We start from the raw sequence: 26670 nt of genomic DNA, 5'->3' as shown, positions 1-26670 counted from the left end.
TATTGCCTCTGTGTATGTACTGTTGTGTTTATTTACTAATATGTATATATGAACTGTACTACTTCAGATAGATTCGTATTACCCCTGTGTATACACTGTTTAGTATTTATTTACTAATATGTATATATGAACTGTATTACTTCAGATAGATTTGTATTGCCTCTGTGTATGTACTGTTGTGTTTATTTACTAATATGTATATATGAACTGTATTACTTCAGATAGATTCAGATACCCCTGTGTATACACTGTTTAGTATTTATTTACTAATATGTATATATGAACTGTATTACTTCAGATAGATTTGTATTGCCTCTGTGTATGTACTGTTAAGTGTTTATTTACTAATTTGTATATATGAACTATATTAGTTCAGATAGAGTTCGCGGTGGTACGGCGGTAACGTTGTTACCTCACAGCAAGAGGTTCTCCTGTTCGATTCTCTGCTTGGCTTGGGAGTGCCTTCTGTGTAGTCTGCATGTCCTCCCCATGGTTGGGTAGCATTTGAAAGACGTGTGCATAAATGGGCATGCCTTCATCGAAGGTTGGGCATCGAGCTGGCACCTCGGTGCTTCGTAAAAATGTACTGCCAATCATTAGCGTACCGGAGTTCTGCTGTGGTGACCTTTTACCGGGAAAAAGCTGAAAGACAAGCAACAACAATATTAGTTCAGATATATTTGTATTACCTCTGTATATGTACTGTTAAGTGTTTCTTTACTAATATGTATACACGGCCTGTATTACTTCAGACAGATTTGTATTACCTCTGTGTAGATACTGTTAAGTGTTTATTTTCTAATATGCATATGAACTGTATTACTTCAGATAGATGTGTATTACCTCTGTGCATGTACTAAGTGTTTTTTTGCTAATATGTATATATGAACTGTATTACTTCAGCTAGATGTGTATTACCTCTGTGTATGTACTGTTAAGTGTTTTTTTACTAATATGTATATATGAACTTTATTACTTCAGATAGATGTGTATTACCTCTGTGTATGTACTGTTAAGTGTTTTTTTACTAATATGTATATATGAACCGTGTTACTTCAGATAGATGTGTATTACCTCTGTGTATGTACTGTTAAGTGTTTTTTTTACTAATATGTATATATGAAATGAATTGTTTCAGATAGATGTGTATTACCTCTGTGTATGTACTAAGTGTCTATTTACTAATATGTATATGAACTGTATTACTTCAGATAGATTTGTATTGCCTCTGTGTATGTACTGTTGTGTTTATTTACTAATATGTATATATGAACTGTACTACTTCAGATAGATGTGTATTACCTCTGTGTATGTACCGTTAAGTGTTTTTTTTACTAATATGTATATATGAACTGTATTACTTCAGACAGATTTGTATTGCCTCTGTGTATATACTGTTGTGTTTATTTACTAATATTTATATATGAACTGTATTACTTTAGACAGATTTGTATAACCTCTGTGTATGTACTAAGTGTTTATTTACTAATATGTATATGAACTGTATTACTTCAGATAGATTCGTATAACCTTTGCATATATACTAAGTGTTATTACTAATATGTATATATGAACTGTATTACTTCAGATAGATTTGTATAACCTTTGCATATATACTGTTTATTTACTAATATGTATATATGAATATTACTTCTGACAGATCTGTATTACGTCTGTGTATGTAGTGTTGTTTATTTACTAATAGATGTATATGAACTGTATTACTTCAGAGAGATGTGTATTACCTCTGTGTATGTACTGTTAAGTGCTAAATGTTTATTTACTGATATGTATATATGAACTGTATTGTTTAACTATATTAGGACTTTAAGGTTTATCTCTATGCACAGTTAATAATTTACAGTTAATAATGTATCTCATACAGGTATACCAATTTATCTGTACATGTGTTTTTGTTAATGGCTAAGGCTTTATCAGAAATGGGATTCTCTCAGTTAGACATTCCCAGTCAACAAATATCCCATTACTGATTTACAATGAGCAGCCACTACGCTGCTTCCCCTCTACATTGTTTATAAACAACCCCCCATGCCACATGAGCATAACCCACCCAAAATGTCTGGCATTTTCCCATTAGGTTACAAACAGGAAGGCAGATCTGATGAAGCACAAATGAGAAAGAGCTGGTATCATTAACATTTCCAACAACTACTGTGGACTGCAATCACATATTGTGAACAATATTGTTAAACAAGATTTTAGCTTTTAGTAGCTCACATTTATGTCCAGTGTGTGCACTTGCTTAATGAATCCACCTTACAGCTTATTAATATACAATTATAACTAAATCCTTTATAAAATAGCATAACTACGTGTCAGAATCTTGGCACAATTTCTTTGTTATGTCAATCAAGAGAGGGTACGAATTGTAAGGGGACCTCCCCGTTGGTATGTCACATCACCATTGACATGTCCCTGGGCCGACCACCTCCCCACACCTGTCCCATTTTAAAAGATATAAATGTTAATGCCTGTTCAAATAGAAATCACACAGTGCTCATCTGCCTTTGAATGAACATTGATAATAAAATCCTCCAATTCTGAAGTCAAACAGCATTCAGAGTCTTCATTTGATGTAGTGACCTAACTGAGATTTTTGTCCTACTGAGATTGTTGTGCTACTAGGCATAACTACCACAGGCACTGCAGCCCCAATACCAATCAGAATAATGACAGCTGTGTATTATTAATTGATCAATTTTATTTGATCAACATTAGGATTGGGAAAGCAAATCTAACCCTTAAGCTCCAGCTTTAGGGATCTCCTCACCTATTTAGTCAACAAGTATAACTAAGGATTCGTGCCCTTAGTACTATAGGTTATTCTATTTACCTTACTTCCTGTACCTGTTACCTTGCCTTATATATTCTACCTGTTACCTTGCCTTATATCTTCTACCTGTTACCTTACCTCCCATCTTCTACCTAAACTCTTTACTTTTTCCACCTATCCTCTTCTCTTTGCTTCTATTACCCAGCCTCCTGACCCTGCTTGTACAAACCCTCTTTACCTTTTCCTTTCATTCACCTGTTTTCCTCATGCCTTCTCCTCACTCACCTCACTTTCTCTTACCTTAATTCTACCTGTTCCTCATTTCTTCCTTTTACCCGTCTCCCTTACCTTACCTATTCTACCTGCCCTCTTAACACCTCTCCACGGTTCCTGTTTGGCAGGAATGTTCCTATTCTCTGGCCTTATTTACTCCTGCATAGGATGTTTATATTTTTAGAGGTATGCCCCAATTTGCAGGCTTTATTTATCCCTTCACACAATTTTCTGAGCCTCCCTTATCAGATGTGATTTTTTAAAGCTGTCTGGGACACAGAAAAATCACATTAAGTGACCAACATATAATGGCACCAATCATTTAAAGAAAGAGGACACAGATCTTGCAACGACCTTTTTTGAAGTGAAAATAAAGTAACTTTTGTGGGAATTTGCCAGTGATAAAGGACCTGACCTAAAGCAGGGACCCCTGCTCTTGGTTGAAGATACTGACATGTGTATATTGGGCAGTGTGTGCCTACCAAAAAGCCCAGCAGCCCTGTGTCAAGCTTTTGGCTGTCCAGTATTGTTCACCTTGGCAAAGCTCTGTTGATTGAAAGTTAGATATAGAAATCAAGCAACCTGTCAAACATGAACTAAGGATTGTTAAGCTATTTACATGATCACTGCCAGCTTGGAAATGGATGACATGATGGTAAGGAGGCAAATGGGCATCCTATGTGTCCAGCAGAAAAGGGAAAGGGAAAGGGGCAGTACAACAAAGCCACAGCTTGAGGTCCACAGTCTACTAGAGGGGAGGACAGATTAGAAATAGTGCGAGAGTTGCAGGATTAGTGAGGGATGTCATCAGAATTAGTGATAGACTTAGGAAACTCAGATTCCAGTGTGAGAGGGCAGTATTAATAATCTCTGCCTATATGCCCCACATCTGGGCTGTGGTAGTAAAGAAAAGAATGCATTCAGGCAGCAGTTACAGGAACTGCTAGATAAAGCAGAAAGGAAAATGCATTGGGGTATAATCAGAAAAGTCAGCCCACAGCATAAAACAAATCTGTTAAGAGTGTAGAGGATATGTGCAAGCCAAGCCAAGTATGGAATAAATGTACATAAGGAAAGTTGGTGTTGGCATGCAGAAGTCCTGGAAGTTATCAAAAAAAAGGATATAGGTAAAACAGAACAGGCTAAGAAGGAATACTGGTTGGTTTACAAAGAGGCTAAGAGGGCATTCACATTAGCAGAGAACAAAACATCTGTACCACTGACTCCCCACATGGCACAGTGACACAGCTCCGTATTAAAATGTTGGAAATCGAAATGCCAAGTGCCAATAACCTGAAAAAAAAATACAGATCAGCAAATTTCAAAAATCACTCTTCTCTTTTAGATTTTTTTTTTTTTTTTTTTTGCAGAGGGCAAGCCTTTCTGTACATTCTGCTCTACCCCTACCCCAAACTAATATATACCAACTCCAAGATCACAATACCTTGGAGAAAGGGGGATATTTCAAAAAATATCTGTCTTGGACTTAGTATACGTACATCCATTTTTTACGCCATTGAGTCTCCATGCTTTGGGACTTGTCTGGTGGGTCCCACCATTTCAAATGGTTACCCAATGAAACTCTATAAGGTTGCAAGGCAAAGACAGAAATGTAAATAAGATAGTCATCAGTCATTATTCATAAGGGATGCCAGCAATAATGTGCTTACTGGTCCACAAGACAACCAAGGGAGATATAAGGAGTATTTTCAGCACCTTCTGAATGAAACCCCCATACACAGCCTACAATGAAAGAAGAAGAAGAGCCCACCCTTGAAAATGTACAAATAGCACTCAGAAAAAATGAATTCAGAGAAAGTACAAACAGGAGGTCAGAACAGATGTTGGCTAAGTTAGGAGAGAAATGGTTATTGAGGGTATTCATACCAGTATGGACAGAAAGGTGAATCCCAGATGACTGGACGATACGTTTATAGGTGTATACTAGGCTAGTTGCCTTGAAGGGCAATTTTAACCTATTCAGTCACTCAAGGCCAGAATCAAACCATATACTTTGAGTGTGTGAGTTTAAGACCTTAACCATTATGCCAAACCATGTAAGCACACTAGTGCCAGTGTAAAGGAACAAAGGGGATATTCAAAGCTATGGCAATACAGAGGTACCAAACTCCTGTCACACTGCATGAAGTTGCAGCAGAGGGTGATTAATAAATGCATATGCAGAGTAGCAGAAAGTAAGATGGGAGATGAGCAGTCTGGATTTGGATCAGGATTTAGTACTACTGTCCTGATGTTTGCTGTGTGAAAGACAGTGAAGGAGAAGGTAGAAATAAAGTCCATCTGGGCATTCCTAAATTTGGAGAAAGCATATGACAAGGTCACAAGATAGCTGATTTGCGAACTCCTGAAATAGTTAAAAGTCCCAGAAATATTGGCACAATTATTGCAGGCTATGTACTGATGACACAAGTACGAACAGTATTCAGACTCATAGAGGCAGTAGCAATGGGAGATGGTAATGCATCAGGGTTCTGCTCTGAGCCCACTGCTGTTCATACAAGTGATGGACTAAATTAGCAAACAGGTTGGAAGGCATAGACAAACAAAACTGCTGTGTGTAGACAAAGTACAATTACAAGCCAATCCTGAACATGGACAGCAGATGATAGAGGGATGGAATAAAAAACTGAAGGCACATGGGATAAAACTGAGTACAGATAAGACAGATGCAATGATAGCAAACAGCAGAAATCAGAAAAAGCTAAAAATTAAGCTAGGAAAGAAAGCAGAGGAACAGGTTAACTGCTTCAAGTATCTGGGAGGCATGGTTGAGATGAAAGGCAGTGTGAATGAGGAAATCGCATCTAGAATGAGAGGGGTTGCAGCCAACTGGCACAGAGAGTTGGGGTTTGTGTATGACAGAAGAATGTCATAGAAGCTGAAACATAAGGTGCACAAAACAGTGGTACGACCACTACTACTGTGTGGTACAGAAACCTGGGCAGTGAAGGTGTTACCAGCACTACTGTGTGGTACAGACACCTGGCAGTGAAGGTGTGACCAGCACTTCTGTGTGCTACAGACACCTGGGCAGTGAAGTTGTGACCAGCACTATTGTGTGGTACAGAAACCTGGGAAGTGAAGGTGTGACCAGCACTACTGTGTGGTATAGAAACCTGGACAGTGAAGGTTTGACCAGCACTACTGTGCAGTACATTAACCTGGGCAGTGAAGGTGTGACCAGCACTACTGTGTGGTACGGAAACCTGGGCAGTGAAAGTGTGGCCAGCACTACTGTACTGTACAGAAAACTGGGCAGTAAAGGTGTGACCAGCACTACTGTGTGGTACAGAAACCTGGGCAGTGAAGGTATGATGTGACCTACTGTGTGGTACATGAACCTGGCAGTGAAGGTGTGACCAGCACTACTGTGTGGTACAGAAACCTGGGCAGTGAAGGTGTGACCAGCACTGCTGTGTGGTACATGAACCTGGGCAGTAAAGGTGTGACCAACACTACTGTGATACAGAAACCTGGGCAGTGAAGGTATGACCAGCACTACTGTATAGGACAGAAACTTGGTCAGTGAAGGTGTGACCAGCACCACTGTGTGGTAGAGTAACCTGGGCAGTGAAGGTGTGACCAGCACTACTGTGTGGTATAGAAACCTGAGCAGTGAATGTGTGACAAGCATTACTGTGTGGAACAGACACCAGGGCAGTGAAGGTGTTACCAGAACTACTGTCTGGTACAGAAACCAGGGCAATGAAGGTGTGACCAGCAATACTGTGTGGTACAGAAACCTGGGCAGTGAAGGTGTGTCCAGCACTACTGTGTGGTACAGAAGCCTGGGCAGTGAAGGTGTGACCAGCACTTCTGTGTGGTACAGACACCTGGGCAGTTAAGGTGTGACCAGCACTCCTGTATGGTACAGACACCTGGCAGTGAAGGTGTGACCAGCACTACTGTGTGGTTCAGAAACCTGGGCAGTGAAGGTGTGTCCAGCACTACTGTGTGGTACAGAAGCCTTGGCAGTGAAGGTGTGACCAGCACTACTGTGTGGTAAGACACCTGGGCAGTGAAGATTTGACCACCACTTCTGTGGGGTACAGACACCTGGGCAGTGAAGTTGTGACCAGCACTACTGCATGGTACAGATACCTGGGCAGTGAAAGTGTGACCAGCACTACTTTGTGGTACAGATACCTGGGCAGTGAAGGTGTGACCAGCACTACTGTGTGGTACATGAACCTGGGCAGTGAAGGTGTGACCAGCACTACTGTGTGGTACAGAAACCTGGGCAGTGAAGGTGTGACCAGCACTACTGTACTGAACAGAAACTTGGGCAGTAAAGGTGTGACCAGCACTAATGTGTGGTACAGAAACCTGAGCAGTGAATGTGTGACCAGCACTACTGTGTGGTACATGAACCTGGGCAGTGAAGGTGTGACCACCACTACTGTGATACAGAAACCTGGGCAGTGAAGGTGTGACGAGCACTGCTGTGTGGTACAGAAATCTGGGCAGGGACGGTGTGACCAGCAGTACTGTGTGGACAGAAACCTGGGTAGTGAAGGTATGATCAGCACTACTGTGTGGTACAGAAACCTGGGCAGTGAAGGTGTGACCAGCACTACTGTGGTACAGAAACCTGGGCAGTGAAGGTGTGACCAGAACTACTGTGATTCAGAAACCCGGGCAGAGATGGTGCAACCAGCACTACTGTGTAGGACAGAAACCTGGACAGTGAAGGTGTGACCAGCACTATTGTGTGGTACAGAAACCTGGGCAGTGAAAGTGTGGCCAGCACTACTGTATATGACAGAAACCTGGGCAGTGAAGGTGTGACCAGCACCACTGTGTGGTAGAGTAACCTGGGCAGTGAAGGTGTGACCAGAACTACTGTATAGGACAGAAACCTGGGCAGTGAAGGTGTGACCAGCACCACTGTGTGGTAGAGTAACCTGGGCAGTGAAGGTGTGACCAGCACTACTGTGTGGAACAGACACCTGGGCAGTGAAGGTGTTACCAGCACTACTGTCTGTTACAGAAACCAGGGCAGTGAAGGTATGACCAACACTACTGTGTCGTACAGTAACCTGGGCAGTGAAGGTGTGACCAGCACTACTGTGTGGTACAGAAACCTGGGTAGTGAAGTTGTGATCAGCATTACTGTGTGGTACAGAAACCTGGGCAGTGAAGGTGTGACCAGCACTACTCTGCATGGTACAGAAACCTGGGCAGTGAAGGTGTGACCAGCACTACTGTGTGGTACAGAAACCTGGGCAGGTAATGTGTGACCTGCACTGCTGTGTAGGACAGAAACCTGAGCAGATAAGGTGTGACCATCACTACTGTGTGGTACAGAAACCTGGGCAGTGAAGTTGTGACCAGCACCACTGTGTGGAACAGACACCTGGGCAGTGAAGGTGTGACCAGCACTACTGTGTAGGACAGAAACCTGGGCAGTGAAGGTGTGACCAGCACTTTATTGTGGTACAGACATCTGGGCAGTGAAGGTGTGGCCAGCACTTCTGTGTAGGACAGAAACTTGGGCAGTCAGGGTGGGAGCAGCAGTACTGTGTAGGGCAGAAACCTGGGCAGTGAAGGTGTGACCAGCACTACTGTGAATCCTTGAAAAAATGTTAAACTGAATCACTGTGACACAATCTCCTTCAAAGACCATTTTGCATTGGGCACAATTGCCACACATATAAGTTTCCCATTTTTTGTTTGTAAACTCCAATCCATGATCAGAAGTGCCCTGCTCCAAATGATTCTTCAAGGTTTTCCCCTCTCCTAAATATGATTTGGGGTTTTTGGTTAGCCACCATGCTCATTTCCTTAAAATGGGGATAAAATGTGCAAATATTTGTAAATAATGCTTCTAATGTGGGCAGTCTCATTGCAATATTGTGTAATAAAAGCTCCTTGTAGATCCAACCTACTATTTGTACCACCTCTCCTGAAAGAATTGCTCCCTGAAACGTCAAGGGAACAAATGAGGGGAATAATCTCTCCAGTTTGCCTTTTGACTGTTATATCCCTACACACGTGCATGACCATCTCAGTAGGGTACCCTCTCCTAGAAAACATTTGTCCCATTTTCTCACATTACTTGTTAAAGGTTTCCCAACTCGAAACCATACGGGCTAGATGGATGTATTGCCCCTTGATGATACCAAATTTTTGATGGGGGGGTGGTTACTTTCAAAATGTAATATACTGTTGCTGTAGGTTGGTTTCTGATATATGGTTTATATCCTTGGACATGGTAACATCTAAATAATTCATACTAAAGGGGTTGTATTGATAAGTGAAGCTCAAAAAAGGGGTATATGCATTGATAAACTTAATAAACCCCTCAATTTCACTCACTTCACTATCCCAAATAATAAGAATGTCATCCAAAAATTGGAGATACAAATTCCAAGGTGTTCTCTCAAAATGTGGGAATAAAATGTATCTCTCCCATTGTAGCAATACAATATTTGCAAAAATGGGGGCACAAGAAGCCCCCATTGCTACCTCTTTTCTTTGTCTATAGTACTGACCTTCCAGATAGACAAAGTTATACTTTATTATACAACGACCCCCCCCCCCATAAATATTCCAAAACGTGCATGCTGATTGGTCACTATCACTTCTATCTTTCTTGGTATTTTTGTTGATCTATTCTTCTAACACTGACACTTCTTGTTTTAACTGCTTTATAGTTTTCTCTATTCAATACTTCCATGATGGCATTTGATTTCTCCCCTTCCTTTCCCCTCACTACCCTGCGTTCCTGTGGTAGAACTTTATCAGTTATTAATTTAGCAGCACAGTAATAGGTAGGTACTTGGCTATCGGCCCTAGGGCCCATACAAGCCTAGCCAAAATATATACCCTGTCTTTCGCCACCCAAGAAAATTATTTTCCTGTGCCCCTGTCGAGCAGAGCCACAGAAGTGATCCCTGGGGTGAATTTCCCATTTCCCATCCAATATATCCTGTTTACTTCTGTTATATTGCATGGATCTCTATGAACAGCCCTAATTACTGTGTTCATTTGTTTTTATCAAACTTCTGACTTTAGATTTTTATTAACCTTCTCCAGTCTATTTCTGTCATCGATCTTGATATATCTGTCTGTATCTATTAAATCAAACAACTCTTCTCTTAACTCCTTTTCTTCCAAACTGACGGCACATCCCTTGTTTTCCATTTCCTGCGGTCATTCTGTAGAAAGTTCTATAGCATCTTCCTGTGGCACCTTCTCTTCAGTTTCATCCTGTGTCATCCGTTGCTCTGTCATATGGGAACTAACTGGCCAATCACTCCTCAACATTGACTGCATCAGAGTTTCCACAGTTTCCTGTTCCTTTCCTTCCTGTCCAGCTTCAAGTGAACTTTTATACTGGTCTCCTGTGGAAGGCACCAAAATATCTTGATATGGCACCTGACCAATTGCTTCCTGTCCCACTGGTTTCCCCTTGATTTGGATATCCATTGCTCTATCCTGTTGTGGTGCTTTCTGAATTAGATTTTCTACACTGAAGCCTTCACTTCCCAGGTGCTCCATAACCTCAGTTTCTATTTCTTTAACTCCTCCATCACTGATCTCCTTTTCTACTTTTCCTCTTTGTCTTCTTATTTTTATATTGTAAAGTTTTCCATGTTCGGATTCCTTTGCCTGTGTTTCTCATCAAATATCTTTGGTGCTGCTCTTTTTGTATTGATGAGTTTTACTTTCTCCTTTGCATAAATATTACACCATATTAAATCTCTTTTTCTTTCCCATGTCCATATTTCTTCTTTAGATGTCTCCTGATCTTCCTGTTTCTCCTTACTTTGGAGACTCACTCCATCATGCTGTGATGTAACCTTTGTTAGACGTTCTGCATTAAATCCTTCACTTCCCAGGCACTCCATAACTTAAGCTACTATTTTTTTTAACTTCTACTCTACTAATCTTCCTTTCTTCAGTCCCTGTTTGTGATGTTATTTTTTTTATTATGAAAGTTTCCATATCTAGATACCTTTACATTCTATATAGCATGAACCATGACCTTTCAGGGCCTCTGGAATTATTATTTCACTGTAGCCACCAAACAGGCATCATGCTTCATGAATGGAGAACATCAACAGTCATCCCTCTGCACAAAGGTGGGTCATCTACAGACCCTGAAAACTACAGACCCAGAAGTCTCAGTAGTCCGATATGACACGCCATTAAAAAAATGATCCTAGAAATGATCACTTGAGATCCAGTACACCTACAAACACTGGATCAAACCCAGTTTGGTTTTGTCAAGGGCAGATCATGCCTGCCCTACTTGGTGGACCTATTTGAAAAGGTAATCAAAGCAATGGATGAGAGAAAAATGATTCACTCCACCTACCATAGCCTGAGAAAGCATTTGACACTAACACCATCAGGCATTGTTGACAAACTCAAGAGGTTAGGTACAAACTAGTATGTCAGCCGGTGGATAGCCAACTGGCTGACAGACAAGATCCAGGAAGTTAACAATGGGGACATCCACCTCTACAATGAGGCCAGTCAGCAGTGGAGACCCTCACAAATCATTCCTCAGACTGCTTCTTTTAGGCATATAGCTCTCCGCAGTCACAGCAATTGTCAGTGGTCGCTGGTTGACTAATTTGCTAATGATTGCAAATTAGAAGCTGTTATTTCATCACGCACTAACACAAATGTTATCCAGGAGGGGCTGACATAGACATACAGTTGTTATCAGAGCCCTGGACTAACACTAAATGTGAAGAAGCGGACAGTACTACCCTTTTTGACGTCATCCACCCTGATAACTATCACATTGAGCAGACCTCCAGCAGATGACCCAGTTGTCAGGGACTTATGAACACATTAAAAAGATAAAACTGGTGAACCAAAAGTAAAACCCGCATCAGCTTTAATAGGACAAACAACAAGTACAAGCACAACTGACTTAGCGCTTTCACCCAGTCAGTATGGACACATAGCTAGTGATCTAGCCTTTGACTGTCATGTGTCTGTAATATTGGGGAAATCATAATATGTTGTGCAACCTATAAACAAAGGTATGACATGTAAATTGAAGGAAGCCATTGTTTCACTGTATTTGGCATTCATCAGACCTGTCGTTGAGTGCAATGCTATCTTTGGTATGTCACTAGCCAGGCCTTTCCAAAAACTGTCATATCCACAAAGATTCCTCACTAAACCACTACATGGTGTATGTAACATGTACTATGCAGACCACGTCAAGTCCCTGCCCATGTATTCTGTCTCCTGATGCTAAGGACATGATTTGGAGGGGAGGTGTATGCCAGCAGTACAGGGTGGTGTCAGATCCCAATGTGGACATCTTGCATATCCATGAAAAAAACTAGCACCAGAATTACCTGTTCTACAGACTTACACCTTGACTGTGAAATAAATAGGACATGCTGGAGAGACAGATATGCAGCCCAGAGACTGCACCCTGCATGGAACAGGCTCCCCATCCATTTTAAACAGAGTTCCACACTAATGCAAATCAAGTGCAAGTTACACAATTGGATAGGGAACAAGACAGACATACATAGTTTTGGACCAATGTCTCTACTGGACACAGGGAAACTGTCGATGGTTCATCTTGCACACCCCAGCTCGTAGATGTTTCAGCTATCAAAACCCTGCTTACACTTATCAAGGGTATCAGACTTAGACAGAGTTTAGGGATGCATGGCTAGGCTTAAAGAACCCTTGTGTTTGTTAGCCTATTAAACACATATGAACCCATGAACCTATACTGTTTTACCTTTAGGATGACATTTTTCTACTGTGCTAACATTCACTCTTATGCTGTGACATTGATGGGTTGATTGCACATGTTTACCCATAGGTGTGTCCTACACAATCCTGGCAGTGACATGTAAACATTTCCATGAGACACCTGTCACTGAATGACTACACAGCCAATAGCATCCATCGTAACGTACACACATTATTATGGTATACTCATTATAAATGGCAATATACAATATCTATAAATGACCAGTAAAAGTAGTACGTCAAAAGCAACAATGGATGAAATAAATTCATATTAATGTAGGTAGTCACCCTGTGCATCAGAGACATAGCTCTATTTCCCTGCATCTATGAGAAAGATGATAGGCATGACAGGGATGTGACACAGGTATCATCACTTGCACAGGTTTTTGTGTGGGGGTGCAGGAGGCCTAGGTTAACCAAATAGGTTGGCAGGCATGTGTGTGAGTCAGGAAGGGAAGCAGGAAAGATGGACCATGGAAATGTGGTGTGTGTATCTATAGGTGACCCAAATGTGACAGTGGTGTGTGAGTGTCTGCATGAACTCAACCAAGCTCAGTGCTAGCCCTACATGTCTGTATGTTGGACAGCTGTGAACAATGCATGGTAGAGTTGACAGTTCATCATCTGTGTCCCCAAACATGTGAACTGGCTCTGCCAGGGGTTGCAGTGGCATCCCCATGCCCAAGTTCAGATGGTGTGCTACTACCTGAGAGTGACGGATCTCTGCTGGGAATGTGTCATCCATGGGAACACCCAGGACCAAGAGAACATGGCCTGCTATGTCTGGTGTGGACAGCACACTCCCCCCTGGAGCACTGGATGTACTGCCACTATGGGAGCGTAACTGTGAATGGCCACGTGGACTCTCAGCAGATTTGTATTACATCTACAAGGCCAATACTGAACTCCAACCAGATGTTCCATCACAGACAATGTCCATTCCAAGGCAGATAGTGTACGATCTGTCTTAGACCAATGTCTTTCCACTGTGACAGTCAACAATTACATGGTATCAGCAACACAATGGAGGCAGTCATGGATGTCAAACGGTGCTCCATCCATAACCCTGAGCATTCAACAGTAGTTAATTTCTGAATGTGCCTGTGCCTCCATGATGGCCCTAAACATATGCCAAGTGACACATGATAAGACACCTGCAACAGGTGGTGGAGGGATGGCAGGCCTCCTACAAGCATCCCTATTAATCTGCCTGCATGGAACCTTGCCAACTGTTCTGCTATGGCCAATGCCAACAGTCACTGCAGCCATAGTAGCCACACTTTCCTGTTCAATGTCCCCTCCCTCCAACTGTCCAATATTTGGGCCACAGAGGACTGGATATGCATAGGCATAGTGACTGGTACAGTGATAATGAGGGTGGACAAGGGATGTCAACCTTTGTGTCAGATTCAGCCCCTGCAACCCCTACCTATGCCTCACTTCAGCCACCATCAGAGTCTGAAGAGACACTGACATCAGGTTATGAAGGGACAGAGACCAACCTCCTGGTTCACCTGTGATAAGAAAGGAAAGTGCAGTACATTAATGCCTGCACTACTATCCTCTGCAGTAGTATGTTGTGATATATGTTAAGCTGTGTACAGTGCTGTCCCTGTTACACACTTGTATATCCCGCAATCTCATATAGTAGGACATGAGGACATTATTTTCTAACCCAAATCTGTGATTATTTGTAAATAAAAGTTCCATGTCATCAGCAAAACATACATGATGTGCACTGTTGACATTTGGTAAAACTCTATGGCAATCTGTGATGTCCTGACAATACTGTCGGATCAATCACTATGGTTACACCTACAAGGCATAGGTATGAATCATAACTGTGTACAGTCAGAAAATATCTGTACAGTTGGCAATCATGCTGACAGTACATCAAGCCAGTCAGCAGGCCTGGGATGACACTTTAGTGAATACATTGAATTAAATCTACATATCTGACAAAACAGTTTTGTGTTTACCAGCTGCAGGAGCATGGCCTGTTCTTATTCCTGATGGCCCTGAAAAAGTTTGAGGGAGAAGTAATGTAAACAGCAGCACATGTTACAATATAACAGGGTGATATGTGCAAATATCTCCCATTTACAGTAGCTGCTATGTTAACAAGTTTGTGGGTCACAATCTGTGCATGAGCTTAAAACTGCAGCTAACCTCCTGCTCCCAAAACACCTGACACTCACGTAAAACTACACACACCCTGACATGCTGATGCTACAGTATTCCAGTGCTGATCCAACTAAGTAAATCTGGATGCTCCTCTTGAGTGGAAACAGTTGCACCCACATCCAAGACATATTGACTTATAGATGCTTGGGAGCTGTCTTGTGTTGCAAGGTTCACCAGGAATTCTTCTGTGGTTGACAGAGGTTGTTCCACTGTAGGGCCACCACCAGTGACCTGATGATCCCTGCCCATGTCCGCTGCATGTCTGCATACCAAGTTGATCATATATGTGACAGTGTCACACCTGCTCATATGTGTGATTCTGGTGACACATGGCATTAATTTTATGCACCAGTTCATCCCACAAGGCTGTACGCTCTTGCCTACTTGCCCTCCCTCTAGACAGCAGGACTTGGTAGTGTTGTCGCAATAACTCAGTAATGAGGTAATGTTCTGCCTCAGTGAAAGGTGCCCAAGGTCTTGTATGCATGATATCCCCTTAAATAAAAATAAATAAGAACACGTCAAGCTCACATGCATGGGAGTACACTATGCAGAGGTACAGCAATAGAGGAAGGCTATCAGTATTCACCACTTGATTACATATCTGATATTCCACAGTGTGCCAAACATATAAAGGCTGTGGACACAAATAGGATAGTAGCAATGGTGACCTATTCCTGTTTATGTCATGACAGATACGTATGATCACACATCCAACACAGGAGTCTATTGTAGTGTGTCCCATAGCAGGGAAAATCTCGCCCATATAATATGTATAAACAGCAGTGCCTGCCAAATAGCAGTGTACCATTAGAACTGCTATCAAAGGAAGTATCCAAGAGATGTGTGTACCTAGTTATCACACAGCATTATACCCTTGGTGTACTCTACATCCTCTGTAGGTGTAACAGGGCTGGAGATCAATGACACGTCATCAGCACAGTTCAAAGAAAGGCTTCCTGATGTAATCCCCATTCCCCCAGGTTTATTCAAACATATGCATCATGTTGGAAACACAATGGTTACATAGATACAGCAATATGAATACTGTGTGAATGAATAACCATACAAACTAACTCTCATACACAATGGTTCCTCTAGCTAGAAGTCTGCCTTTTTAAGATGATTCTCATTAGCAGGTGATTGCCTCTGAACCAATCTGTGTTTCAGAAATGATACATGCAAGACTACACAGCTGATTTGCATTATAATCAGCCAATCTCATGCAACTACTCAACAAGATACAAGCCCTCAATGTAGATTCCATCCCCTTTCTCATATGTTGGGTTGGAAATTACTGGGGTAAAGACATTATGTTAGCACAGTGAGAATGTTTGTAGCAGCTACTTGTTACCTACAGATGTCCGTGCTACAGGCTGAAGCTGCTGCTGCTGCTGGTGGCAATATTCATAGACAGACAGGGTAAAGAGTTTGTAGGATTACAACACAGAGGAGTATGGGGGACCTGTGGCAGCCTTGATTAACAGCCAGAGCCAGACTGAGGGAACTTATCCCACTGGAAAGTAAGGTATGTGTTTAAGGCATCATTAAAATAGTAAAAGGCAGCATGTTTGGTGTGTCCTAGAACAAGGTAGGGGATAGGTAAACCATTATGTCAACCACTTGAACAACTGCCAAGTCATGTCTTATGTCATGGTAGTTATCTGGAACATGTGTGCTGGCAACCCTTGCTTCTAGCACAACCTCAATATGTGTATGTCACTTGTGCAGCTGTGGTTGTCTGTAATATTACTAGCAAATCATTGTGAGCTGCATTCTAATATTACTAGGTCTCATTTGAATTGAACACTTCAAAATCCTCTGGGAATACATACTAATGCATGACCTGACATTCTATGCACTTTCTAGTGTTGTAATATTAATACTTAAAATATGGTCCTACCTGTAAGCATTTGACTTCCATTATTTAGAAAGAGCCATTCCACCTGTACTGCATTAGTTGGATAAATAAGTGATGAGACAGTCATACATATCAGAATTTATAGTGGTGATGTACACATACATGTATTTTACATGGTAGACACAGCTGTATTTGAACCCAAGACTTTGTGGGCCAAATATTTATGTTTGTGCAGCATTTAATAGATTGAGCTACTGAGTCACTGTTATCACAGGTGTATTTTTACATGTTGTAGATATAATTTCTCACTTACCTGCTGTTACATACCTCACTTACATCTATTATTATGTATATGGTGGCTTTATAGTGATGTATTTCTATACCAGAGTCCCAGTTACACTCCCATTTTTCCATTAATCTTTTAGCAGATTTGCCCAGTGTGGTGTGATGTGGAGACCACTTAAACATGCTTAATGATGAGAAAATGGCAATTGCTATGTTTTGCTTAAAACCGCTGTGTTAATAAACTAGCTGTGTGGCTTGGTGAGTTGATGCATTTCTCTTCAAGTGAAATGGTACTGGGCCAAAATAGGGTGCAGGTGTACTTTTAGAATGTGATTAATGTGCTTTCAAAATAGTGCGGCATCGTGCAAAAATTTATTAGAGAAATGAAAAAATTTGGAGATAGAACAGTAGTGAAATGTGGTGCAAGCAGAGGAAAACAATGTGAAAGGCAGGTAGGGATGTGCAGGAAGGGTGTGGGAAAGAACTATAGCTATTCATTTCATCAGCAACAATTGTGTACTTTAAATGTTTTTAGCTGTATTTGAACTGTTGCCCCCAGAGAGAGAGAGAGGAGTGACAACAACATAAGTGCATTGTCAAGCCAATTGGACCAAATTAAGTGTGTCCAGTGAACACGTGTGTGAAATAGAGAGCTATGTATGGGATGATATATTTTTTTGGGACAGGTGCCCCCTTTTTTTTATTTTTTATGGTGAGAGTGGAATGTTGGGGAAGGGACATAGGTATGTGTGGGGGATGGTAAGTTGGGAATGTGAGGAAGCATTTGCAGACAGACAAGACATACAAGACAGCAGACAGGGTTGGTGTGTGACACAAGAGAGTGGTGAACACCATGGTTGGGGAGGGTGTTGTGGAATCCCAGTTCCATGATGTCAGACACAGTAGCAGTACAGCTCAAGTGCTCACCCATGCAGCTGTCAACACTACCCTTTCACTGCTCCTGTGAAGGCAATGGTTGATGTCAGTGCCTGGGGCGAGGCTGGCCCACCAGGATGGACAGCATGTTCTACATTTGGCATAGGCATGCACCAACAGTTTTGTGCACAACCCTATGCATCATGTCTGGCAGTTGGTCTTGGGTGATGAGAACAGCCCCTCCACCTCCACTCCTGGGGGGGACCACCCCCACCTGTAGGGCAGAACTACCTGATGGAGCATGTAATGCAGGGGCAGCAGAGAGGTGCCACCAGACTGTGGCCCAGAGGTGCTAAGCCCCAGTGCCTCGGCCAGGGAGCCAAGGTAGGTGGATCACCAGGAACTGGCCTACCTTGTCGCACTGTGGTAAATGAAATATAAACATAAAGGAAAAATAAACATAATCCAAACAAATGTAATTAATAACATAATAGAAAATAAAAATGAGTAATGGAAACAAATTGAAAATAATATAACGAGGAACACAACAATAATGTAAATGAACGTTTTTTAACAGCAAAGCAATATTAAATTATACATAAGGTCAACATAAGAGGTATTAACAAATGTGATAATATCAAATGATAATAACAAATATATTTAATAAATAAATAAAAGAAGGGAAGGGGTGGGGTGAGAGAAAAAAGAACACTAGTAACTTTACAGATAATATAACTACACAGACTACAACTACATACTTCTAGATATGTTAGATTTCACTTGTGAGACCACTGACTGGTTATATTGTATATATGATGTTCCACCTACATACCTCTCAACCTCTTAGCTTGGGTAATTATGGGCTAAGCCACGTATAATGGTGGCACAAAGGCACAAATGCAGGGAACTTTCTTATATAGTGTGCTCATACAAGAGTAGCAAGGTGTCCTGATAACAGATTTGCCATTAAATTGTATTTTGAGTGATGTCATATATCTGCAAATCAGAGGACCAGACATATGGGGCTATTATTTATTTATTATTTTTATTTATTTCACATTTGTTATCCAGGATAGTTTGACTGGACAACAAGTGTTCGTTTCCAGCAGAATCCTGGGGAGAAAAGCTCCAATACAATTAGAAAAAAGAAAAAAAGCTTCAGCTATATTTAGTACATTCTACAAAAACTGTGACAGTTGAGAGATACTTTGTGTGCACTGATTACACTTGACAGTCAGGCATTTTGCATTTGGCTGGTGTGGGATTAGAACCCACAAGCAGTGACTACAGGAATACTGAACATTTTATTTTTAAAAAATAAAATATCAGAACACCATCTCCTTTTACACTTTATTGATTCATGTTGTGTCACATTGTACATTTACACACATGCATAGCTGTGTAGGAGTACTGTTATCTGGAGCATTTCTCCCCGGGCCTCCGTTGAAAACAGGATCTGTGGAACCTAGTCGGACTTTCCCGATCAACAAATGTTAAATAAATAAATAAATAAATAAAAATTATCTTACACATTTACCCTACTAATTTATTGACTGCAACTTACAGCATACATCAGACAAAATGAGCAGAACACAATATTAACTCTTAATATGGGTATTGCATAGCATTTATTTATGATGTTCTAAAACAGTATTGTCTACTGCACATACCTCAATTGGCTGGTATCAGATTAGAAACCACAAGCAGTGACTGCAGGAAAGCTGAACATTTTATTTGAATAATTAAATTATTAGAGCAATATCTCCTTTTATACTTTATTGATTCATGTTGTTTCAAATCTTGATTTACACACATGCCTAGCTGTGTAGGAGTTCTGTTAACTTACACATTTGCACTGCAACCTACAGCATATTTCGGACAAAATAATCAGAACACAACATTGGCTGTTAATCTGGCTATTGCACATCATTTATTTATGACATGGTGAAACATTATTGACTACAGTACATTTCTTAGATAGCTGGTGTAGCAGTGACTACAGGAATACTAAACATTTTATTTGAAAAAAATTATCAGACCACCATCTCCTTTTACACTTTATTGATTCATGCTGCTTCATATCTGGCATTTACACATGTGGATAGCTCTCTAGGGCTTCTGTTAACTTACATGTTTACCTTATTCATTTATTGAGTACAATCTACAGCATATTTCAGACAATGAGCAGACAACAACATTGACTTGATTTGGGTAGACCGCAACATTAACTGATGGTTGAAAGCTATGCAACACAGTACTGCATGCATACTTGCTTTAACATCCTTTACCAGTTCAGGTATGCACTGACACATTAATAAAAATGTATAATGTGCCAGGTATTTCATACATGACTGTTAAGACTGCAATATCTGTATTTACTTTATTTTATTATTAAGTTATGCATTAAGTTAATACTTTATTGATCTTCTTACATATCACGCGCTTGCCTCATCCTCGCCAAATGCCTTGTATGGGACTGAACTTTGCAAGTCCCCTCTTCTGCAGCTGTGGTAAGAGAAGGAAACCATTATGCATACCAGTTTTGCACAGATTTAACTTGTATATTTCTAATTACTGGCAAACATACTTGCATATCCGTGGGGTTTGCAGAGCCCTAGCCTCTTGAACCCAGGTGTCCAAGGTTCCCCCTCTTCCTACGATACAGGTCATTATAGTGGTGACTACACTGCTCACCAGTGCAGGGGATACCAGTTGCACTGGGTAGGTCCCTGGCCAAATTATTCCCAGGCCTCAGACTTACACTCTGAGCTGATAGTCACCCTGCAGCAGCCAAGGTCTGTAGCAGTCTACCAGGAGTCCAGTAAAAATCCTGGACTCCTGCACACCCCACCTTTGTGCTCTAAATTGCAAACCTTTCCCCATGACAGCAGCCATACCCACAGTTGAGGTCAGGCTCCAAGAAATAATGTGAAATTCCTGCCTATTGGACTTTAAATAGGCTGCATTCCCAGCTTTGTATGACATACTGTAACTTTCAAAAACACGCTGTGTTGCTTAGTTTCGCACAAACTTGCGCAACCCATGTTTAAGTGAAGCTTACCAGCACACAAACTTATAAAGACTGTTGACCTTGTTTAAGCACTGCTTAGCAATGTGCAACTTTTCTAAATGTAACAATTATTTAATTTAAAGTCATCCAATATTTCAGTCACCTGACACATTTCACAGAACTATATCTAAAAAGTATGACTACCCAGGATTTGACACCAGGACCTACTACACTATAGGATATGGTTCGACCCACTACACTATAGGACATGATTCAGTCTATCTAGCCACTGGAATAGTGAAGGAAACTCATATTTCCTCAGATATAATGCAAAGGTGACTGTAAGCATAACAAAGCTTCACTGCGCAGGTTTATGCATTGCTAAGCACTGCAGAATTACAACTGATGCATCTGATTTCTATTTTTAGCTGTCAAGTGAATGTATAATGCTTAAGTACACCATGCTGTGCGTTGCTAAATAATGTGGTGAATTGCGCAAGCTTCTTCTTCTTCTTTCGGCTGCTCCCGTTAGGGGTCGCCACAGCAGATCAACTGTTTCCATTTTTCCTGTCCTCTGCATCTTGCTCTGTCACACCAACCACCTGCATGTCCTCTCTCACCACATCCATAAACCTTATCTTAGGCCTTCCTCTTTTCCTGTTACCTGGCAGCTTCATCCTTAACATCTTTTTCAATATACTCTGCATCCCTCCTCAACACATGTCCAAACCAATGTAATCTTGCCTCTCTGGCTTTGTCTTCAAACCTTCCAACCTGGGCTGACCCTCTAATATACTTATTCCTAATCCTGTCCATCCTCGTCACACCCATTGCAAATCTTAACATCTTCAACCTTGCCATGTCAAGCTCTGACTCCTGCCTTTTTGTCAATGCCACTGTCTCCAACCCATATAACATAGCTGGTCTCACTACCCTCTTGTAGATCTTCCCTTTCACTCTTACTGCTACCTGTCTGTCACAAATCACTCCTGACACTCTTCTCCACCCACTCCATCCTGCCTGTACTCTCTTCTTCACCTCATTGCATTGCGCAAGCAACACATGAAATTAAAAATAAATAAATAAATAAAATTTAATCCATCCTGTTTCTATTTTTAGATATCTAGTGAATATCTAATGCATCAGGGCACAGTGCTAAGTATAGCTAAATAATATGCTGCATCACAAAGAAGTACATGAAAATAAAAAAATATATATTAAAATTGAATATATCCTGTTTCTATTTTTAGATGTGTAGCGGATGTCTGATGTATATGTGCTCAAAGTTAAGCATAGCTATAATAACACAATGCACTGCACAAAAAGCACATGGACATTAAAATAAAATTAAATAAATCCAGTTTAATGAAATAAAATATCTGTAGACTTTTCAGTCAAGGTTAATGGACCAAAAGGCATGTGACTCTGCCATCAGTCTTACATGAATTCAGTATCCGTGTTGCTGTGACCTCCCTTAGCTGCGCACAATAATTAATATGTATGACATGTTGCCAAGGGGAAACCTTGGCTGTGTATATGGATACATTCTGTGTAGGCTCTAAATGGAGCCTACATGGACTTTATTGAATCCTGGGGTAATTTAATAGTGAAAACAGCACTGACATCTAGGAACAAATTATAAACCAACTTGCTCTTCCTGTTCTAACCTACAGTTTTGGGACTGGCTTCTAAACGTATTGGATCAGTTAGACTGGAAAACAATAAAAATATTTCACGCTTATCAAATAATTATAAAATTCAGTATATACCAAATTATATGTTCCTCACTCTGAAGGAGGTACGGGCATTCTCAAAACTGATTACAGGTATAGGTCTTCAATCATAGCACTGCATGCATATCTGCTGGTGTCATGAGACCCAAACATAGTGAAAGTTTTAAAACATGCAGAGAACAAGTCTAAGATGCTTTCCTTCCTTAATTTTGCAGAAGCATATCAGTGTCAATCAGGAATGGAAATCAAACCAGATGTAGACAAAAATCAGTTGAGCTACTCTCATTAGCATTTATTTCTATAAACTGTTGAGGGGAGATCTATGTCTGGCATACATGGTATCCCTGGATCTCACCCTGATGGATTTCTTGCATATCCACAAAGCACATAGCATCAAAACTACCCAATCCGTGGACTTAAACGTTTCTTGCAACATAAATTGTTCATGTTAGAGGGGCAGGTATGTATCTCAGAGAATACCCCTTCTATGGGACAGTGTTCATGTTAGAGGGACAGGTATATATCTCAGAGAATGCCCCTTCTATGGGACAGTGTTCATGTTGGAGGTGCAGGTATATATATCTCAGAGAATACCCCTTCTATGGGACAGTGTTCATGTTGGAGGTGCAGGTATATATATCTCAGAGAATACCCCTTCTATGGGACAGTGTTCATGTTAGAGGGACAGGTATATATCTCAGAGAATACCCCTTCTATGGGACAGTGTTCATGTTGGAGGGACAGGTATATATCTCAGAGAATACCCCTTCTATGGGACAGTGTTCATGTTGGAGGGACAGGTATATATCTCAGAGAATACCCCTTCTATGGGACAGTGTTCATGTTAGAGGGACAGGTATGTATCTCAGAGAATACCCCTTATATGGGACAGTGTTCATGTTGGAGGGGCAGGTATATATCTCAGAGAATACTCCTTCTATGGGACAGTGTTCATGTTAGAGGGGCAGGTATATCTCTCAGAGAATATCCCTTCTATGGGACACTGTTCATGTTAGAGGGACAGGTATATATCTCATAGAATACCCCTTCTATGGGACAGTGTTCATGTTGGAGGGGCAGGTATATATCTCAGAGAATACACCTTCTATGGGACAGTGTTCATGTTAGAGGGACAGGTATATATATCTCAGATAATACCCCTTCTATGGGACAGTGTTCATGTTGGAGGGGCAGGTATATGTCTCAGAGAATACCCCTTCTATGGGACAGTGTCCATGTTAGAGGGACAGGTATATATCTCAGAGAATACCCCTTCTATGGGACAGTGTTCATGTTCGAGGGGCAGGTATATATCTCAGAGAATACCCCTTCTATGGGACAGTGTTCATGTTAGAGGGACAGGTATGTATCTCAGAGAATACCCCTTCTATGGGGCAGATATCCCACCCTTGTAAAGCAGAGTATTTCCCTGACCAACTTGGAGCCCAATATGGACCAGTAATGGGAAATCAGAAATTCTCCTTTGGTCTGTCAGTTATGTCTCTAAAGGCCAGAGACAGCCTGTAAATGCTTAAGCTCCAATACCATAGCTTGTATATACCCCTTAAAATGACTTTAGGACATGAAAGCATTTTGGGTACATTTGTTATGCATGACTAGTCTGAAAATGCCCTTGTGGTTGCTACCCTAGTATATGCTTACAAACCTATATGGACCTATGAAATAGTTGTAATACTCTTTGCAATGAAAGAGAAGTTCTCCCTGGGGCCAGGATCATGAGTACCCTAAAAATCAATCAAAAACTAAGAACAATTGTTGTGATATAAGTCGTGATATATGAATGGAAACTGTAATAGTATTGATAGATGTTAATGTTTAAAAGATGGTGTGAATAAATTGAAGTGATTGGTGTTGAATAATTTTAATAAAAGTTTTGACTTGACGACATACATTGCTGCAATTCATCTTCATAGATCATAGCCCATTTATTTCAGATTTATGATCTGTACCATGCAACAGCAGTGGAAAAGGATGTTAATTAGTAATGTCTGGAAGGAAATTTTAATTTGCTTTGTAAACTGTGCAGATTGAACTTTTGGTAACATATTATGTGTATTATTTGTGAGATTTATAAACCTGTGCTTTAAACTTGTGACATAAACTGGTTTATTTTTACAGGTTTGTCTCCTGTGACATTGGACCCTAACACAGCACATCCAAATCTCCTTATCTCTAAGGACTTGACCAATGTGGAGTACCGCTGCTTTAGAGAAAATATTCCTGTCATCTCTGACAGTTCTGATTTGTGTTTTGTGATGGGGTCAGAGAGCTTCACATCAGGCAGACACTATTGGGAGGTGGAGGTGGAGGTGGAGCTGGAGCTCAACTACTTGATGACGTGGACAGTAGGTGTCACCAAAAAGTGTAGCCACGGGGAGTTGCTACATATAAAGAATCCAGGGGATGGTTACTGGGTGTTAACCCTGTGTAATCCAGATGCTTACTTGAGTCTGGATTTAACAAAAAAGTTTTTTATACATGGTGTAAAACCTCAGAAAGTCGGAGTGTACCTGGACTATGAGGAGGGACAGGTGTCATTTTATAATGCTGATAATATGTCACACCTCTACACTTTCACCGATACCTTCACTGAGAGACTGTACCCTTTCTTCCAGCTTTACGCTGAATTTAGTACATTTGCTACAACATCCCTAACCCTATTTCACCTGAAAGTATAATGTGGACTGCCACACATCAAGGGCTGTCAGCATGGAAATTGCTGATATATTTAAATGCCTATAAAATATGTTTTAAGACACTTTGTACAGAGTAATAAATAAGGGATAGAATGATGGCTTGTATGTAGTAAACATATTCCTACCAATAAGATGTATCTGTAGATAATTAAACAATGACATGGAATGACTTCACATCATTTATCCTTACTAAATAAATGTTATTTTTAATTTGTTGTGACTTACATGACATACATCCTAATGAAAAGTAATTGCATTACATCTTGAAGTGACTCTTTGAATATTAGAGGTATAACCCTGGATATGAACAGCACTGCTTTAATGGCTTTATTTGGGCCAGATATTATCACAAGTTGTGTTCATATTTTTTTGTGTAAAAATTAAATTAAAATTCAGTCCTTAATACTGTAGACTGCTGTAATGCTTATGTACATAAAAACAATTCAGTCTGTTTGATACACATCAGATAAACATTGATACTTTAAAGGAATAATCAGGTAGGTATGGAAATAAGGCACATAAACAAAGCTGGTGGTGGAATGTATAATTCTATGAAGGTATCAAAAAAAAGAAAAAAAGGAATGGTTAACCGACTAAAAAAGTGTCGCAACTGCAAAGAACAAAGCATCAGAGGCACTCTACATTTAACCATTCTAGAGGCAAGTAAAAATAACCCCTTATGACAGGGAATCTTACATAAAGCAAGTATTTTCCCATATTATAATTTATTTATTCAGGAGTCAAGCACAGGAGTTTATTTTTGAAGGTCACATTATATTTAAGAAGAAATGGAAGTGAGTTCTGTATACATTGATTTGGATAGGCATAGACATCAGCAGCCCATTAGCAGCTGGGTCATGGGGGGGGTGATTTTAAATTTCTTCAGGACTTCAGACAGTGATATTATATTAACTTTGGAGTAAACTCTAAATGCAGTACAGTTATCAGGCATTATGACACCCGTTTTGAGGGAGAAGATGACAGTTTGGTGGTCAGTTCTGATTAAGGATAGAATGGCATTTTCTGCAAAGACAAGATTCAGTGTTTTGTTACCACTAGTGAAAATTTGGACTGTATGATGAACCACTATGCATATTTACTATTTGTTATATTAGATTTCTAGCTAATGAATAGATAGTTAAAGTTAGCCAGGATTAGTGTATTGGGATTAATATGTA

The 26670-nt window shown here is 40.6% G+C and overlaps 1 protein-coding gene across 1 annotated transcript in view; it reads left to right on the top strand.

Moving 5' to 3' along the window:
- The window catches only part of LOC122797945 (zinc-binding protein A33-like), a 155668-nt gene extending 130194 nt beyond the window's left edge, over positions 1 to 25474 (top strand). The window contains exon 3 of the mRNA XM_044066466.1: positions 24915 to 25474. Coding sequence (XP_043922401.1) covers positions 24915 to 25474 — 560 coding nt within the window. The remainder of the gene's footprint in view (positions 1 to 24914) is intronic.
- Positions 25475 to 26670: the final 1196 nt, after the last annotated feature.

The sequence above is a fragment of the Protopterus annectens genome, chromosome 3.part1 (assembly GCF_019279795.1).
Source record: "Protopterus annectens isolate FY-2018-M chromosome 3.part1, PAN1.0, whole genome shotgun sequence".
Classification (NCBI taxonomy): domain Eukaryota; kingdom Metazoa; phylum Chordata; order Ceratodontiformes; family Protopteridae; genus Protopterus; species Protopterus annectens.
This window is presented reverse-complemented; position numbering and strand designations above follow the sequence as displayed.